The sequence below is a fragment of the Calidris pugnax genome, unplaced genomic scaffold, assembly GCF_001431845.1.
Source record: "Calidris pugnax isolate Ruff unplaced genomic scaffold, ASM143184v1 scaffold273, whole genome shotgun sequence".
Taxonomy (NCBI): Eukaryota; Metazoa; Chordata; class Aves; order Charadriiformes; family Scolopacidae; genus Calidris; species Calidris pugnax.
In genome coordinates, this window is record NW_015094508.1 from 10,404,634 (window position 1) to 10,424,776 (window position 20,143).

The following is a 20,143-nucleotide window of genomic DNA, read 5'->3' on the forward strand; positions in this document are numbered from 1 at the left end:
TCAATTTAAAGTTTAGCTCTAGAAATTTGGAACTGCAATAGCAGGGTCTTTTGCCATTAATAATGATGACTACACTGTAAATGGCTAAAGAGCAGTTACGTGTGAAAGAAGTAGGACAGTACAATAGCTCAATTAAGGATAAAGAGTTTTAGTGCACTTTGCTCATTTTAGCCAACATGCTACATTGCCCCTTTTGCCTACACAGTGGATTCAAGGATTTCCGCTGCAAGAAAGAAATGACTTGGCAAGAAAAACACTGTGTCAAGCTGTCATGTTTTTTTCCCCCTGTAGACTGGGACATTTTAAGACAGAAGCTCTGCAACACATTACACAATTCTTTGTTTTTATTATTAAATGAGAAAGTTTGATTTGTTACATTGTCACATTGCTAGTCAGAAATGCTTCACTGATGAAGAAAGTTTACAAAGAAATTATAGTAATTTCTTTGTAATTATAGTAACACACCCAACACAACATTCCTTGCTTTCTTCAGAGAAAAGTCCCATCATTCTTACTTGAGTGGGTATGCTACTACATAAATTAGAAAATTTTTTTGGACAACACATCCCCAAATTTTCATGAGATCAAAACAAGCTTCTACAGAGGTTACTGAAGTCTTCACACATCATCATCATCTGATGTATCACTGCTGCTCGTCTCAGAATCCTCATTCTCCACAGCAGGTTTGAAAGTGCTGTTTTTCCAGGGGCTAAATTTAAAATCACAGATGAGGCCGTTTTTCAAAATGCCATTTTTCCGAAGGCCATTTTTTTGCAACTGAAATAAGAAAACAAGATGTATTTTAGAGAAAGAAAAAGCAAAATACAACAATCTGTCACACTTCAACATTCATCTCTGGGCTACATTAGATGCCCAAAACTACCTTTTCATAGATACACACAAAGGAAAACTTCCCTGAGAGCCTTCACTTCTGGGCCAGCCACCTGTATCTGAGCACTTCCAATTATGCTAAGCTCCTGCCCTCAACAAGAGCTTACCCCTCTTCTTGCCCACTTCCTCAGATGTCTTGCCCCAGTGATCCCTCCTCCCACATGGTCTCTCTTGGGATGCAGTCCCTTTTTCCACAGTGCTGCAAACATCTGTGCTAAGAAGGGCAGGGTCTGCAATGAGGAAGGGGCCCAGAAAAGGAGAAGCAGCAAGGAGGCACGGGTATTCCCAATCTGTCTACCTGATGCAGCTGGCAAGTCAAAGACACTGGAGAGAAAGGAAACAACTGATTCTAGAACAGGAAAGAAATTACTACATTTCCACACATAGTGTAGAGTCTGGGCAATAAACCAAGCATTTAAGAACTTAATATTCCAAATGCTCTAATGAATACATGTGTCGCTAGACTTATGCAAAAATCAAATGGTCAGACTTACTATTCCTCTCTCTCAGCTCCTTCTGAACCCACCATATATACACAATACACCTAATTTAACCAAAAAAAAAAATAATCAAGTCTAGAATGCCTTTTCAGACCTTGTTACTAGTGAATTAAATGTCTCTCCATTTCCAGCAGAGAAAATTCAGAATATGGAGAACCAAGGGAACTGGAAAGCCTTTGCAAATCTTCTACCAGCAATGCTGAAAATATCCAGAAGCACTATCTTACCATTTCCTTGGTATTTTAAGAAAAGATCTTACCTACAATCAGCACTGGTCCCCAGTCTTTTTAAAGCAACCGTTCTTCCAAAAGCACAATACTGAAATGGTACTGAAATGGCAACATCCCTAACCCTAATCAAAATTACTGCAGATCCTCCTCAAAGGCAGGCACTTAGGATAGCCAACTACAAGTTCATAACGGAGCATTAACTTTGTGTTACCTGTTCACTAATGACTCGGAACTCCCTCATCTCATCCTCTGTTAGCGGAGCACATGTTTCATCATTTTCGCTGTCTTCCTGCCAGCCCATCTCCTTTAACAACCTTTAAATTAAAAACGAAAATATTAAGGAATCTGCAACAGACACTCAGACATTTCAAGCTCTACCTACATATATGTGTAAATTTATGTGCACAATGGATATACATTGGGCAAATTTGTAGGTGACCAATAACACAAATGACTGTTGTTAAAACCATATAAAAGCCTGGAACTGTAGGAGGAGAAGGGGAGAACAGCACTGCTCTGTTAAAAAGCCAAAACGTTAACAGAAGTATTACAGAAATGGAAATTACATCCTCTGTCGTATTTGCACTACATTGGACAACATGACAGTCAACAACAATCAAATCTTCAGGAAGCAGCAGAAATAACATGCAAGTCATCCAAAACTCTCTTGTAAGAGTATAGGTGTACTTGTAGAGACATACAGAAAAAGACTCGCAATGCCAAATGTAGTTCAATGATAGTTTTATTTTTGGCAACAGTAATTTGAGTTAGAAAGTCTTACCGCAAGCAAGCTAAGTTGTTAACAGTATTATGTACAATGAAGTGAATAGTTACACAGTTCTGTTAATGTTAATAAAATTTAGAGCAATGGCTAATTAACTTTTAAGTAACATTGTCTGAAGTTAGCAGGACTGCTGTCCCTTTAAAGCAACACTAGGCTTCTAGTTAAAGAACTTCTGGTTAAAGAAGTGTGAACTACGTAAAAAAAATAAACTTCACATTAGCAAACTTGACACTTCCAGAATGCCTGCATGTTGGAAACTTCTCCAGCAGAAGGGAAGCCCAAGATATATTTTGTACAAGATGTGTCAATACTGTTATTATGTATGTATAAATACCCTGTGAGTTAAGCTTGCCACTTCAAGTCCAATTTCCCACAAAAAAACTTACCCTAACATCTGCGTATATGCATGCAGAGCTCACAGCCAAAGGGCTGGGACAGTATGGAGGCACTGCCCCTCTGGGATACCACAAAGTAAAGACATTTACCCAGAAACCCTGTGTAGGCCATTCAAAATCATTTGAATTGAAAAATAATAGCTAGATTTGACTCCCACCTTCTAGTCAAAAAATGGTCACCAGCAGCCTCTAGTGGCCAAAGATTTCTGCCTCCATACCCAACGGTGGAAAAAAAAGGAACAGAGCAGGGCGCGTTTCACTTTTTACACTGAGGGATAAGAGGTCATGAAAGCTTCCCTTTAATTTCAATGTGTACATATAATCCATCACTAAAAAAATCTATCATTGTAATTCTGTAGTTGCCAGAAACAGTAAGAATCTGACAGAGCTCGTAACAAGGTCGTCTCCAGCAGCATCATTCTCAACTCCCCCAGTTCCTCCTGCAGCTACTTTTATGAGATATTAGAACTGTTTCAACCCTTTTTTGAAACTACTTTTTCCCTTTCCAGTGCATTGTCTTGTGATATCACTGACAGTGTCAACTGGTCAGCTACAGAAATAATTAATTACTTTAACAGTGAGGAAAAATTCATTGCAGTTCTACATAAAATGCAGGATTATCCATTATTTAAAGGATTATTAATACAAATAGCAATTACACACACTGGTCCTCCTAGACAAGCAGACCAAAATCTGAGGGATGAAGTCACTAGGCAGTTTGCTTTATTTCCTTATAAGGAAATACATCAAATCTTAAGTAAAGCAAGTTTAAGTAAGTACACAAGTCTAGTAGAAACAAAGCATATTCCATGTTAAATTAGTGCATGTCTAAAAGCTAAACTTTGACAGTGAAACTTGTCTCATGAAACATTTTATGTCTTCTCAGTCTTCAGATTCTGACGTCTGAACTATTAAGAATTTCTGACATGCTCACTTACCATGAAGGAACACTCTTTATATAATATAAAGTACATACCTATGCTCTGCCTCAAGTGAGCTTGAAAGAACATCTGCCTGAGGGAAAGCTGAAGATCGAATGATCTGTTGAGATGTAATTGAAGCATTGCCATTCTCCTGCGGAATTTCATTTTCAAAGTTTCGGTTTATATCTCTCTCATGGTGAGGACTGTTGCTGTTATGCAAGCTAAAGGACTCATCATCCTGTTAAAAATAATGACAGATTACAGTGTTTAGAAGTGAATTCCATTCACAAGTAAATGTCTGCAAGTACTGCAATTCTGGGATTCAGTTTAATCTAAATTAACTTCACATGGAGGCACTCTATCCTACTTCAGGGGTAATTCTGTTCATACTTCTAGATATTACAATACCTGGATACTACAGAAATCTTAAGTTATGCCACAGTTGGGCCACTGTTTAAGTATTGTAGAAAGCAACTCCCATGCTCTGCCTCAAACTTTTTTCTACAAAGTTTCCAACATATCTTAAAATTCAAACTTAATTAACCTGCCTTTCATACTTACAGAAATAACACATTATCTGTTGAACTTACAAACAATGTCCCTAATTAAATATCAGACCCATGTGTGTCAGAAGTTTGAAAGCATTTCTCAAGTTCACTCAGGTCACAGCCACCATACCTACACCAGCAAATTCATCTGCCCCAAGTTCAGAAAGACTATACTGATCCTTAAATTGAAACATCACCTGCTCACATGGACTCACCACAGCTTCTCTGGCTGCGTTAACAGCAACTGTAACTTACTAATCATGAAATAAGACCTAGGAAGAAAGTTTATCTAGAAAGCAAACTGCTGAAGTACACTCAAAAATTAAAAGCTCTTTAATATATTAAACCAAAAATGTTTCTTTTTATTATACTCATTCAGTAACCTGTAATTATCATTTAGTAATGAGCCAAATAGCTTCAGACGTCTTACCAACTGTAAAAACAAAGAGGAGAGTACAATTATTATCTAGTTAACATCATTTTGACAACAAAATCGCTAAACGGGGCTCATAACAGCATTATCCATAGCAGGAGGCAATCAGTAAGTCAGCCAGTTCTGCACTTGTAAGAAATCGTGCTTAGGAGTCCAGGATTGAGACCACCATCACCATTTCCCTCTGACTCAGAGTGTTGTCTGCTTTCAGAAATTTCAGAATGCTCAGCAAGAACTTCTTAAGAACGAGTATCCCAGTAAACATATATTCAGCTATTAAAACACGTGCCTGAACAACCCACCTCAGATTATTAAGCAAAATTCATAAGAACATTACACAATTTTAATATATACAGGGCAAAATAGCTTCTGCCAAGATATGATTCAGCTGCTTATTGTGATTTGCCTCATTATTTCAGAGGTGAAATCTGTTATTGCAGGCCTTAAAATTCCATCAATGCAATCACGTTCTATAAGACTGTTCTGCAGTTATCTCACCGTCCACTCAGTTGCATACCACGTCTTCTACTGATGATAATTATAATGAATGTTGCAAACAGGACAACTATTAGTTACATGACTAGTTTAACATAGTTTAACATCTTTTCACGTCTGTTACTAAAAGAGCAACAGCAGGATAAAGGAAGAATGCACTTACCAACAAGTACTCCAGGCTATATGTTACATATATCTGGCCAAGGACTACTACTACAACATCCACTACCAAAAAGTCTTTTTTTCTTAAATACACTTGCTTCTGAAAATCAGCTGCGTACAATGGGACAATCAAATGCATTTGGTATATGTATCATAAAGATATTATGAATTCAAGACAATTTCAGGACAGAAACCCCATTCAAGTTGATGTAGTATTTTCAGAATTCCGAAATTCAGGACAGTGTTTCTCAATATCTTTCTAATCTTAAATCAAAACCTTTATGTATTTCTTCAACACGTATGAACATTACCACAAATCTCAGGGTGCTCAGCCACAGAATGCCTAATGGAAAGATGCAGATCTTTCTTAATTCACACATACAGCTAAGTCCTATTACAGCAAATTTTATTTTGCCTGAAATAAGAACAGGGTCAGAAAAATCAACCTTACTTTTATGAGCAATACACACTGCCACTGTTTCTTTTTTCACGTCTCTGAATCCGAATAAGCCTTCCTCAAAACCACTCATTTTTCTGGGTGATTTGCAATTTATGATGGCTTTTGTTTTGTTAAAACACTTTAAACAACTCATTTACAGCAATTACAGGTGATTACAGGCTTGTAATCACCTCATCCTGAATAATACAATACTTATCTTCACTTGGACTATACATGATAACTATGCTTATGGCTTGTTGGTGGCTGGTAGCACTGACAGAAATATTCTCTGATACCACTGCATAAATCAATCTAGATTGAAAGAAACCTGACACATATTATAGAGAGAATATACCTCCAAGTTCTCAATTATTAAGTAAAACCAGGTCCTTTATATATGCATAAATTGAACTATTGCTCCTATGACTACATTGAGAATAGAGAACTCCTGGCTATCTAATTTCTAGAAGGGAAATGGTTTGAACAGCAGAATCGAGATTTTAAATTAATTGTTTTGTAGGATAACTAACAGCCGAGGTATGGAACACTGCCCTACAAAAGTCTATGGGACCGGACAGAATACACCCAAGGGTACTGAGGGGGCTGGTGGAAGTGCTCACCAAGCCACTTTGCATCATTTACCAGCAGCCCTGGCTAGTCCCACTTGACTGCACGTTATCATATGTGACACCCATCTGCAATACGGGCCACAAGGAGGATCCAGGGAACTACAGGCCTATCAGTCTGACCTTGGTGCTGGGGAAGGTTATGGAGCAGATCATCATGAGTGCCACCACCAAAGCACAACCAGGTAATCAGACCCTGTAAGCTGGGGTTAAGGAAAGGCAGGTCCTGCTTGACGAACCTAATCTCCTCCCATGACACAATGACCCACTTAATGCATGAGGGAAAGGCTGTAGATGTTGTTTACCTGGATGCATTTACACTGTTTCCCACAGCATTTTCCTGGAAAAACTGGCTGCTCCTGGCTTGGACAGGTGTACTTTTCATGGGGTAACAAAGAGTTGTGGTGAACAGAGTTAAATCCAGTTGGCAGCCAATCACAAGTGGTGTTCCCCAGGGCTCACTACTGGGGTTAGTTCTGTTTAATACTTTTATCAACAATTGAGTGCACCCTCAATAAGCCTGCAGATGACACCAAGTTGTGCAGCAGTGTTGATGTACTTGAGGGTCAGAAGGCTCTACAGAAGGATGTGGGCAGGCTGGATCAATGGGCCGCAGCCAATAGCATGAGGTTCAGTAAGTCCTGCACTTGGGTCACAACAACTCCATGTAGCACCACAGGCCTGGGGAAGTGTGGCTGGAGAGCTGCCCAGCAGAACAGGACCTGGGGGTGTTGGTTGACTATTGGCTGAACATGAGCCAGCAGTGTGCCCAGGTGGCCAAGAAGGCCAACAGCATCCTGGCTTGTATGTAGATAGTGTGACCAGCAGGACTAGGGAAGTGATTGTCCCCCTGTACTCTTGTTTGAGGATGCACATCAAACACTGTTCAGTTTTGTGGCCCTCACTACAAGAAAGAAATTGAAGTACTGAAGCGCATCCAAAGAACAACAAAGCTCACAAAGAATCTAGAGAACAAGCCTTATGAAGAGCAGCTGAGGGAACTGGGGTTGTTCAGCCTGGAGAAGAGGAGGCTGAAGGGAGACCTTATCACTCTCTACAACTGCCCAAAAGGAGGTTGTAGCAAGGTGGGGATAAGTATCTTTTCCAAGTGAAAAGTGACAGGACAAAGGGAAATGGCATCAAGTTGCATAAGGGAGGTTTAAATTGGATATTTGGAAAAAATTCACCACCAAAAAGGTTGTCAAGCATTGGATCAGGCTGCCTAGGGAAGTGATAGAATCATCATCACTGGAGGTATTTAAAGGAGACTGTAGATATGGCACTTCAGAACATGATTTAGTGGTGGACTTAGCAGTTGGACTCAATGATCTTAAAGGTCTTTTCCAACCTAAACAATTCTGTGATTCAACGATTAGTTTAGTGTACTAAGCTTAATTTATTCTTTTTATTGTTGCTAAAGACACAGATGTACTTCAGTTATTAATATGTATAAACAGACAATGCAGAAAAGAAAAAAGAAACTACTAAGAAGCATGGCAGGAAGAGCAGTGCTTCCAACAACTTTTCTGAATTCATCAATGTGTAATTCCTTTCCTTCATTTAGGGATCCAAAACCATGACTTAACAGCTGTTTACAACAAAATAAGTAGGAGTTTATGGTCCATCTGAAAACTACTACTGCTGGGACTACAGTAGGTATGAACCAAACTACCTTCTCTTGTCCAGCATGATTTTTGTCTTCATGTTCCTCTTCCACTCTATCTTGTTTTAATGCTTTCAAAAATTCACTCTTCTTATCAGTCCGCATTCTTGTCAATTTTGTTAAACGAGGCTGACCAACTTTGTCAACAGGGGATGAAGAATTTGACCGATTACACTGATGTAGAGAGTCAGAAAAAGAAAGAATGTCAGGAGTTTATTCACTTAGAAAACTTAGAAAGACTTTGCTGAGAAGACTCCTCAGCACCTGCAGTTTCAGGTTTCACATATATCCACAGTCAAAAGCAGAAGGAAGATCGTTGTATTTCAGTATATATAGTTCTTACATGTAAACCCAGAGATGCTGGTTTATGGAGCACTGCTAACTGACAGTGCACTTCCTGAAGAGTATCATCCCATTAGCAGTTTTCAAGTTTAAACCTATAAGGCCATACTTCCTAATGCACCATTTTTACTCCAAATGAAACCTACAAAGGAAACAGTGCAGTACTTGAAGGCCAGTGATATGCCTTCCATATTGCTTACACTGACTTCCAAAAAAAAATGTAATACAATTCTTCATAAAATTTAGTGATCCCCATATCTAAGCAAATTAAACATTTTATAGAGTTCATGAAAACAACAGATATTGCTTTACCTCTTTCACTGAATTTTGTGATACAGTAAATGCCTTGGCAGTTGATTTGAAAGGACTGAAATTGCCAACACCATACGCAGATTCATGAGGAAACAGATTCCCAAGTTTATTTTCTTTTGCTTGAGTTTTCCACTGTGTAGGCTGAACAAAAATTTAAAAAGAAATTTAAAGAGTCATTAAATACAACTGGATTATTTTCAGACATCCTCAGAAAAATGAGTAAGCAAAACCAAATCATAACTACAACCATAATTTAGTGCAAACACCTGTTTTCTTGTGGAAAAGAGACTGTTTATCAGCAATTCAGCCACTCACAAATACTGTTTACACTTTTTATATAAAGATCAAATTTTCAAAACAATGAAGACCCTCATATTTGAGGTATTAAGAATAAAAACAAGTCTTCAACAGCTGAAAGTATTGTTTTTAATGTAGAACATAAAAAAGTTAAGAACTACTCCACCATGTGTTCTCAGGAGCACATAGAAAAATCCTGCAACAAAAATCAAGATATGAAAATAGAAAGTTACATTTGGAAAGGGACCAGAACAACACTAACAGGTAGCAACATCATCTTTATTAACAGTTGAGATAAATTCTGAAGGTATTTTTATGTTGACTGTATCTTTCTACTCGGTATCTATTTTTCTGTTAAAATCATATATACAAAAGGCATTGCTGTTCTGTAAGTTAAAAACATTATTTTCACTCTCACTTGGACAACTCTTGCCCTTCTCAAAAATGGTAAATGAGAAACAAAGAGAGATCCAATTACAGTATAGTATAAAAATGAGAAAAAGTTGTTTCCATTCACTTTCAGGGTGTGCTGTACTTAGGAAGTGTTAAAAGCATAATACTCTAGGAACAGTACTCTCAGGAGTGAAATAGACACATTCAGAATTACAGTATGATTTTTCTCATTCATGCCGCTCATATCCAAGACTCACCTTTGCAGGTGGAGTGACAGGTTTAGGGACTAATCCTTTATAAACACTTGTGCCAGTTCCATTCCTTACTGGCTGTGAATGTAGACTTCCTACTACTGGGAATCCAGATATTTGCAATTCTTTTGTACTGCCCTTTTTAATGACCAGCATCCTCGGAGATCTAGATTTGGGATTCAAAGGGTACTCTGAGAAAAAAAAAAAAATGTGTCTGTATGCATGTGTGTATATAAATATATGTGTGCTCATATGTATACAGACTTCGGTTTCTCCCTCATAAGGTAACAGAGAGCCACATGGCCCAAAGCAAACGGGCATAAATGAGCAATTTAGTCCACTGTAAATTCCACAAATAACATAGTGTACAAACCTGGCTAAACACAGGTTCTATTCCATTTTCTATAACTGCCATTTGTAAAATATTTCGCTCAGCAATTTCAAAGAAGCCAGTTACACAGTGGTTGTTTCCAAATTGAAAATTCAAATACTATTACTTGTTGATAATCGCCTAATCTTCAAAAAAGATCATGGTTTTCATATTTATCTTTTAGGTTACTACATAATTACTTATATATTTATTATTGGCTCAGTTGAGAGCCAAATGGTTCACGCTGAGACTCTATAAACGTAAGTCAAGAGATGTGCACTACTCTAGACCATGGCAATGACCCGTTTCTCTATCTCCATGCCTCAGATGGGAGTAACAGAACATCTGAAGCTTACAACATTTCAACATTAAATAGAGCACTAATTTAGAGACATACTGTCAGCTGTTATTAAGTAACTGACATTGAATGGTTTTAAAGAACACCTATTAAAAGCAGTTCTAGAATTTTCAAAAAGCAAAAAAAATACTTTAATTTTTTTTTGCAGATGCATTACAATGCTGCATTAACAGCCTTTTCCAAGATTATCTCCTCTCCCTGCAAGCATTTCTACTTCATGTGCCGAGTCATCATACCCTAATTTTAAAAAAACCTATCTTAAAAGCGTATGTGACTTTAGCTTTGTTTAAGCAGGTAGATGTTACAAAATGTTCATGATAACCGTATACTTAGTTGTCGTTAAATTTTGTATAATATAGTATACTAGCTATGGCTGCATCTACAGACCAACAGATGGATATTCAAATAGAAGTCTTAACCTCTCTAACAAAGATAACTTTCATTGTAATAACGTGGAAGTTTCCTCAATTTCAATCTATGCCTTTACAATTTAAATCTATATGTTTATAATTCTTACAAAAAAACCAAAATTCAGATGTCTGTTACATTTTTACATTTAAAAACATCAAAAATACTTACCCCACACACCCGCAGCTAAAGATTTATTCTGATTTAGTTCCCTCTCATATTCAGGATTCAAAGATGGCTGAAAGAAAGTTTTATCATTATTAAAAACATAAGTCTTGAATTCTGGGACCAATTAAATAAAGAATCACAATAATATTAGCAGTATGACCTCTGCTGTCAAAGACTTTTAATTGGAGGCAGACTAGATTCCCCCTGTGACCCAAATAGGTCAATGCTCACTTGTTTCTCTTCTCCAACAAAACATCTCAGGGAGCAGTCAATATCATTACATGAACTGTCTAGAGAAAGCAAAAAACAGTAATGTATGGTTCTTCAAAGAGAAAGATCACCCCTCCTCTTACATCCTATAATTGTATGTTAAAGCATGGGATCTCAAAAGGCCACTGGCAGAAAGATCACTGTGTTAGTACTTCAGGTTTCCAGCAAGGTAACTGTATAATTTAATACATACACATACCATAGTATACTGGAACCCAACTGTAGTTTCCCTTAAACACTTAAGTGACAATGAAAAACAAATAATGACAAAAACTGGATATAAAAGGAGAGAAAAGTTAGTGGAGAAATGACTAACACCCTCTTACCTATGGGAAGGGTGATCCCTTATATGATGATCTGAAACTGGTGAAATCTCATGAAGTAGCTTGGAATGGACAAAATGGTACTTGCAGAAACAATGAAACCTTGTTTACTATAATTACAATTAACTTACAAAATCCTCAGCCTCAAACTGTTTGGGTACTTCTTTGTCTTCCTTTTTCCCAGTTTCATTATCAGGTACATTGTCTTCATGCAGTCCTTGGCCTTTTCCACTATGGAAAGTACTGGTCCGCACACGGGAACCTCCGCCATGGTATCCCCCACGATGGCTTATATTTTCTGTACCATTTCTGCCTTGTGAACGCCAACCATTCTTCTCTTTTCTCCCAAAATGCCCTTAGATTTTTAAATTTTAAAGATATGTAATTACAAACAATTTCAAAAGAATATTCTACGTTTACAAAACTGTTCGAGAAATGAAGTAGCAGCTCTATACTCTGGGATGTGATAGCATTGTAAACTTAAGTTTTCCTTCACATAAGCAGCAGGGAAGAACCTCACAAAACAGTGTCAGAGAAAGAGGACAGTAGTCCAACATTAAGACAAGTCAACCTCCTTTTCTGGCTGCTCATCTGTATGTTGTTGGCTAGAATATTAACTTGACACTCTTATACTTCTTAAGAGAGAAATACACCTGGAACAGTATTAACAAACCTTTAGTCATCACACCCCCTCCCAGATGATCTGTCTTTCCCTCTATTTTACTACAGAATAAGAATTAAACATAGGAGAGCTATTACCAGACTTTTTTTTTTTTTCAGCTAGAGTGCTTAAAGCAATGATGTAAACATGTTCAGAATGCTCCACGAAACCTAAATTATACCTCCATTAGGCCGTCCAACGTTAGGATCAAACCCATCTGAAGAGTTGTGTCTTCTGCGATTTGCTTCATAACGATTTTCTGTCCACGAAAAATTTTCAGAATGTTTCTCAAAGTTCAGTGATGACTGTAAAGGAGCACAAGCGGTAGACCTGAGATATCTGATTAATAACAAAACTGAATTATCAGAACTGTAACATGCCCATTACTCATGGTATATACAATTAATTGTTAAGAGCACTTTGAACGACAGGCAATGTAGCCACCCTCAAGTATGCATATGTTCAGAGCTCTGTCACCACCTCCTATGCTAGCAATATGGAAGCTGGATCTTCTGCTCCAGGACACTGAAACAACGCTGAGGCCCATGCTTGTGACACAAGGCAAAAAAACAAAGTGCCTAATTTGTTTTGGCAGAAGAACAGACCACAAGTGACATGCGTTGCACCAGAGGAAAAATAAAAATGGTAAGAAGGATAGAAGATCACAGTTTTGAAGGCAGAAAAGAAGTAGTCTGGGATCTTAATTTAGGTGGTCAGAGACTTCACATGTGTATTCCATAGAAAGCGAGGAGTCGCCTCCACCAGAGGCAGCTGTACAAAGGGCCAATTTATTAGTCTCGACATTATCACTTAATAAAGAAAATGCAACCAGTCATGAAATAAAAATAAAACCCAGAGTCGAAAGTGCACAGATTCAAAGTATACTTCAAATTAACAGCTTATAAGAAAACATTGTAGAAATGTTAAGTAAGTAAGTCTTAATATATCAGTAGAAAGTACCTTACAAACTAAAACCTTATGTTGAGAAGAGCACTCAAATCAAAATACATCCTGGCTGGAACTCATACCTAAGGGGATTAAACCAAAAAACGATCATGTCTTACAGTGGCTGTCTTCCCTATTACTTCCATCTGGCTTCACTATTTTAACCCTGTAACATTTCTTTTGCTGCTACATCTTAAAAATTCAAGAGTAAATTTTCACTCTGCAAAAAGCAGTGCTTAGCCTTACTCTTGTTGCCAGCACAACACCTCCGGGTGTGCGGCAGCAGAGGGCTGTGCTACCCAGCACCTCCCTGCCAGCCTTTGATGCCCAAGGAGCAAAGCCCCATCCCTCCCTACAGAATCACTGTCCACACCCATGTCCATAGTACTGCACACCTACAAGAGATCCAACACGTCCCAGGGCTGTAAGAGCTACCAACGCCTCCATGCATAGCCGCGTGGAAGCGTACTGTGTCAGCACCCTCAGATTAACAACTCCAGGGAGGATCAACTTTACAGCACCCAAAACCATCAACTTCGCTGCCTGAAGCTCAGTCCCTCTCCAGACCGAGCAATGCTCATAAAAAAAAAAAAGTACAGCAGTAATTGTGTATGTTTGAAAATGAAAGCCACAAGTTTATTTCAACCGTTATTATCCACTAACATCTAATCCAGCTATATTAATATTTAAAGTACATCACTGATCTAAGTGAGTAGGAAAAAAACAAACAAAAAAACCGAAATCACAGTTGTCAAGAGACATTAGTTGCTTAGCTTCACTAAGTTTTAAGAAGAATAAATTACTTTGGGTTATAATATGGTGTGATTTATGCTGTTTGCGTAACTTCATTTGTTTAGCATGAATAGCTAGATTTGCTAAAGCCTTAGGCCACAATAGAGTTAATTTTCTTAGCAATTTTCCTAGCAGCTGGTACAGTGCTGTGTTTAGTCTTTTAGCAGAAGAAAAATGTTGATAATACTCTGCTATTTTGGTTGCTGCCAAAAAATTTAAAATTCATTGCTTAAAATTCAAACTCAGGTAAGCAACAGACATATTTAAAATACAAAGCATGTGATTCCAAAATGTACAGAATTCAAATGAAAAGTGATTGCCCTCTCAGTTTGAGACCTAGGAAGTTAATTACTTCCTTGACAAACTTGCAGAGAGAAAAAGAAAAAAAAGAAAGAAAACCACAAGAAACTATTAGAAGATCTAAGTAGTTCAAAAACTATCATAATGAATCTCAATATTTAAGTAAAATATGAATCCTTATAAACAAATTTTTAATAAGCTGCCAAAAATTTCAGAAAGCTCCAGATCTATTTACCATAGATGAAATTTTAGAAGATAGGTTCATGTGTTCATTTACATATGACAACCTTCCAATATTGCCTTTGGATTTTCACTTTCGTTTTCTATGAACTTTGAAGAACAATCACATTTTTACAAAGTATACCTGAACATAGTGTTTGATTTGTACATGAAATAATGAATCTAAAGTCTCTAAATTGTGTGCAAAGATCATGCAGTTTGCACTTTGCCCACATGATGGAGGTATCAGTCTATCAAGCCTCTTGTGGCAGAGATGACAGTAAACTTTGTGATCAACAGAAAACCTATTGGCAATTTCTGGAAGTTGAGAAGTTATCTGACTAGGTTCAGCAAGCCAAGAAAGAAAGTAACACAGGTTTTTGAAGTATAAGAAGTAGTCTTATTGCTTAACATGGTCTCTTCTCATGCTGTTCACATGTCTTTAGTCCAATGGTGATTTCTGGACTGAGGTCTTCTAACACCTTGCTGGATTCTTTTTCTGTCTCCAGGCAGACCATTGACTGCTCTTATCTTGTTGATTCGCGGTCTCTGCTGATGGATGGAAGCTCCTTATCTTCTGGTTTATGATTCTTGTGCACTAGCGCTCACTGGCAGAACATGGGAAACTGAAAAGTCCAAAACTTAGGGAAAAAAGCTACCATCACAGAATCAAAGACTTGTAGGGGTTGGAAGGGACCTTCAGAGATGAAATCATCAATGTTTCATCAATGTTTTTCTCATACTAAAAGACTAAACACAGCACAAAGTCAGCTGCCAGGAAAATTACTAAGAAAATTAACTCTACTGCAGCCTAAGTCTTCAGCAAATCTAGCTATTTATGCTAAGTAAAGCTAGGCAAACAGCATAAATCACACCATATTATAACCCAAAGTAATTTATTCTACTTAAAATTTACTTATTTAAGCTAAACAACTATTATCTCTCAACACATCCCAAGATGGCTTCACTATTCACAACACCTTCCCATTTCCATCTGCCCAACTGCAAAAGTGCACTGACACGAATATAGTAGTTCCAGACCTGAACTAAAGCTACCAAGAAATGGACACTCAGCTATTTAAGTGAACTTTGCTTTATAACTGACAGGGAGATGATACAACAATCTTCTTCTTAAGAGCTAATCATCAGTGACAGGTGAGACAGATTTCAGTAAAGCCATAATCTGTGTATAAGTCATTAAGAAAGCTCATTCACAGTCCCAGCTTTCTGGCAGTTTTTCTAAAGCTAGCCTTTACTTACGTAAGGGAAAGCCACAGCTTCCAGGACTGAGAGGGAAACTATGCTCCTAAATTTCAATTCCAAAAGTTCCTCTTCAGGGAAATAAAAACTGACCAGGAAGAGCTCAGTTTCTCCTTTTCAAGTCTAAATGTTGTTGATACCACAGCCTCACCCCAGCTCCATTCTCCATGAGACAAGAGACACTCTGTCTTCCTCACCCTATCCTTCCTCTTCATCTCCATCCCTCTTATTGGCTCTTCTCTTCAGCTGCTTTGTTGATATATGGAAAGCAAAATAAAAATCTGTTCCAGGAAATGAGGGGGACAGAGGATCACCATATTTGAGACCTGTCTTGTGCATCACAGAACACTGATCGCTGAGGGAGGAATTAAGACAAGGAAATAAGCTGCAATTCAAACAATGAAGCACAAAGACTGTAATAGGTAAAGCATACAACTACTGAGTTTTTGAAAGAGATAAGGAAAGTCTATCTAAATTCCTTAAGGCAAGGAATCATGAAAGGAAACAGGATGCACAACACATTTTTGCAATGAAGGTTCCCACAATTCAGGAATGAGGTGACAAATACAACCCATAGCTCAAACATATTCCAGTGTTACTGGAGTAGTTCTTGACTTACTTTTATCCTGCTATATTGACACTCTGAGCATACAGATAAAGCTTTTCCACCAGATTCTTGAAATATGTGGTGAAGATTGTTTTGTAATTTGTGACACCATGTTAAACTAAGCTCTGATTCCTTTTCTAATTGAAGATGCTTTAAATTTGAAAAAAGCAGATCAAAAGAGTTGAATATATCAGAAATCAAGTGGAACGAAAACAAACAGATCACAGAAACCATCCTGGAACAGATAGGCCTGATGTTCCCAGAAGAGCAACTGAACGTTGCTAATAGACTATACTATAATAAAGAAGCTAGGTAGGTCAGTGCAGAAGCAAGATAATAAATAGAACAATATGAATAAGGCCATTCAATGGCCTGACTAAAAAAATGCATTCATGTGTGTGTAGACATATATAAGCAAAGCAACAGGAATACAACTAACTGATGGTTAACTGTGCATTTAACAATAGGACAAGCCTATTTCCCTAGGTTTATAAAGGTTAAATGTCTCCCACGGACATGGAAGACAGCAGGAAATTTACAGAAATACATTAAAGTAAGGCAATGCCACTCTCATAGCTGCAGATATGGATATTGCATTCAAAAGATTATAACAAAGAACACAGGCCTACAGATAGAGAAACAGATGACAGGAGTTTGAATATCCAGTGCTGCCCCTGCTTCTGCATTTGCACAAATTAAGAGAGTAAAGGACAGGCCAGAAAAAAAAGAAACATTTATGAGAAAGACATACTCAGGAATTCCTAGAATATTCATAAATCCTAAAAATTCAGAGATTGCTATTTCCTGTTTCCAGGCTAACTATCCTATTGTATAAACTGAGTAACAGTAGTCTTCACCAGAGTGAAGATGCACAGCTATTTGAAAGTGCCCCACTTCACCAGTGGTAACAAGCATCCCACTAGCAACTCAAGAGCCATTTCTGAAGGCCTATTTCAAAACCATTTTTTTAAATCACTTGGATGATAGAATCACATTTCTGTAAAAAGTATAGCACACAGAGCAAAATCAGAAGCAAGAACATCAAACACATGCCCCTGTCTTGGTATTTCTAGCACAAAATACATTACCTCATTTTAAACTCCTAAGGAAGCCAATCTGAATCCAACAGCAGCTCTGATAATGAGGCCAGGCACATGCTTCCTTCCATGAACTCAGCTGCTCAAGCAAAAGACTCTACTGGAGGTACGATCCGACAACTACAGTACAACTACTTAAATCATGACAAAAAGATATCATCCAGATATCATCTGTTATCACCCTATTCATGAAGAGATTTGCATTTTTACTATGGTTGAAGTTGTATTTTGACTTCTGTAATAATGAGTGCCTGTTCAAAAGAACAACAAAGAATATACCTTTGTTGATGATGGTGGAGTAGGAAAATTAAGCCAGGCTGGAGCAAAGTCATGCTGCGCCATTTAGGTCCAGTCTCTCCGAATCAATGAAACAAGGCTTCAGCACCTCATGGCAAGTCCCTGCAATTGGAAATACAAGAAATGAGTACTTTTCAGATGCTTACATTACAAGAGGATTACACGTGGCGTGTTTTGGTCATTATTTCCCTTCTGTTTTCCAGTATTATTTTCTCAAACAGATCTGGTTTAGAATCTAACTATCCTCATCTCGTTTAGAGCATCACATTTGTGCTTTTATTAGCACAATCAAACTAGTGCTTTTATTAGCACTAATCAAATATATCACAGGTATCTTGAAAATAAAACTAGAACATTTTCTCCTTTGTTCCCTCTTATACATGGGATGAAGCATCTTGTGTATGGTCTGATCCACAAAGATGTGGCAAAATTAGCTTGTTTAAATAGTTTCTGGTACTGTTTAGAATGTATTCTAGAAGCTTTTTCATTACCTTCCTAGAAGCTGATTTTTTAATTAGTAACTAACAGTCTCACAGGCCATACTGAGGTTCCTCATGAAAAAAAAAAATAAGATGCTCAGGGCCACCACAAAACCCATGTTATCTCTAGGTTCAAAGGAAATGGAGTCTACATGTCCAGAAACAGTGTCAAGACTCAAATTAAGATTAAAACCCAAGAATACATTTCTATCTCCCACTCTCACCACAAGTACATCACTCAAAAAGCAAGAGAATGCAAGATAATGTGACCTATGTATTTCCTGAAGTTGAACTATAGCACAGAAACGAAAGAAATGGATGAAAAATTGCCTGACTTATATGGGTATCTGAATCATGTTCTGCAGCTAGACACTGTAAAATTGTCAATGATTCAAAAACATTAAGTATGATATACACACAATTAGAAATCCAGCCAGTGAAAACATGACAAAACACCCACACATATTTCATACGGGGACCCAAATAAACCTGTATTCTACATCTCTGCACAACAGTGCGTGCAGATACGTTAGAGAGCATAGATGTAGCTCACTTTAATCTAAAGCTGTTGTAACATCAGTAAGTAAGAGCTGTGGAATCTGAACCCGGTAACCTATAATTATTGTTGCATTCTGGCCTGAACCAGGCTATTGGAGACTTCCAGTGACAGACAAGACTGTTACAGCTTCTAAAAGAAAGTCTAACAGATTTGTAAGTTTTAAACTGCAGTTAGTTGAGCTGCCAGTTCTTTTGTGTGCCTTGAGCTCATACTTGGGGTTTTAGATACCTCCAAAACCAGAGTTCAACAGTAATGTAAGATGCACAAAATTAACTATCATTAAATAGAGATATGCTTAAAGGTATGTCTCACCCAAATAGCTTGCTATAAATTATTCTGTTGAAGTCATCCACTCTCTTCTAAATTAACCTCAACAAAATTTTCAGTGACATCTTCTAACAAATCCAATTATGTCAGACTAGTAAAAAACAAGTGAAGAAGTTCTAGAGTCACAAAAATGGCTTTTAACAGGAATCAAGTTCACCCTTACTGATTAATCATGTTCAGCAATGATACAGAAACAGCAAAAGGTGTATGTTTACAGCTGAACCAATACAAGAGATGCTAAATTAAGAAACAGCAGATTAAATGTGAGCAGACTGCAGCAAGAAAATTACTTTTTTCTCCTTCCCTCAGATACAGTTCTCATCTCCAATCAGGGGAATCATGAAATCTTGAAATCATGAAAGAATCAGGACAGGTATCAATACTGAAATATCAGCACAACAACAACAACAAAGTTGTCAGACCAAGGCACTTACACTCTCAAGAACAAAGGGAGACATTAGCTTATACTGAGTAAGAACATAACAAAGGATCTAAGAAGTATTGCCAAGTTATTGGTGAATCAGCTAGTAGCTATGGGACAACAAAGGCACTAAAACTGTGATTTCTTAATAAATCCAATTTATCGTTTTTAAAAAACTAGTCAAGCTTCCTAACACTATTATTTATCCAACTGCCATGGAAAGAGTTTATTCTTAACTCACTAACGTATCTTTTGCCTGTAAATGCAGGGCTCTTGTCACAATGTACCGAGGACTATAAAGGTGTTTTTAAGAGAGCTTTGTCCACAGCTCATTGATACTGGGTATGTATTTCTTCCCACAAAAATTGTTCTACAAGCAGATTCAAGTCTTCCTCATGTTCTCAGTACTTCAACTAAAAGCTCTAAAAAAGTTTTTGATGGTGCTGCTCTGACAGATGAGTCAAAGTGGTAAAGACGGAGGCCTAGGCCAAAACTACACAATACTTTAAGTGCAAAGTCAGCAGCAAACTGTAAATCTTTTAGGCCTAATTCTACAAACTCTTTTAGGCCTAATTCTACAAACTCTTTTAGGCCTAAT

The 20,143-nt window shown here is 37.6% G+C and overlaps 1 protein-coding gene across 4 annotated transcripts in view; it reads right to left on the minus strand.

Annotated features, from left to right (window-relative positions):
- Positions 1–315: 315 nt before the first annotated feature.
- GPBP1 (GC-rich promoter binding protein 1) overlaps positions 316–20,143 on the minus strand; it is a 36,604-nt gene continuing 16,776 nt past the window's right edge. For 2 of the 4 annotated variants that reach the window (XM_014965082.1, XM_014965080.1), the window contains exons 3-12: positions 17,742–17,861; positions 12,424–12,547; positions 11,713–11,936; positions 10,992–11,058; positions 9,691–9,875; positions 8,744–8,884; positions 8,099–8,263; positions 3,777–3,961; positions 1,833–1,935; positions 316–777 (exon numbers count right to left, since the gene is read on the minus strand). In XM_014965082.1, coding sequence (XP_014820568.1) covers positions 619–777; positions 1,833–1,935; positions 3,777–3,961; positions 8,099–8,263; positions 8,744–8,884; positions 9,691–9,875; positions 10,992–11,058; positions 11,713–11,936; positions 12,424–12,547; positions 17,742–17,804 — 1,416 coding nt within the window. In that variant the 5' untranslated portion in view covers positions 17,805–17,861 and the 3' untranslated portion in view covers positions 316–618. Of the gene's footprint in view, positions 778–1,832; positions 1,936–3,776; positions 3,962–8,098; positions 8,264–8,743; positions 8,885–9,690; positions 9,876–10,991; positions 11,059–11,584; positions 11,937–12,423; positions 12,548–17,741; positions 17,865–20,143 lie in introns of those variants that run through there. The other 2 variants (XM_014965081.1, XM_014965083.1) reach the window with 2 other exon arrangements.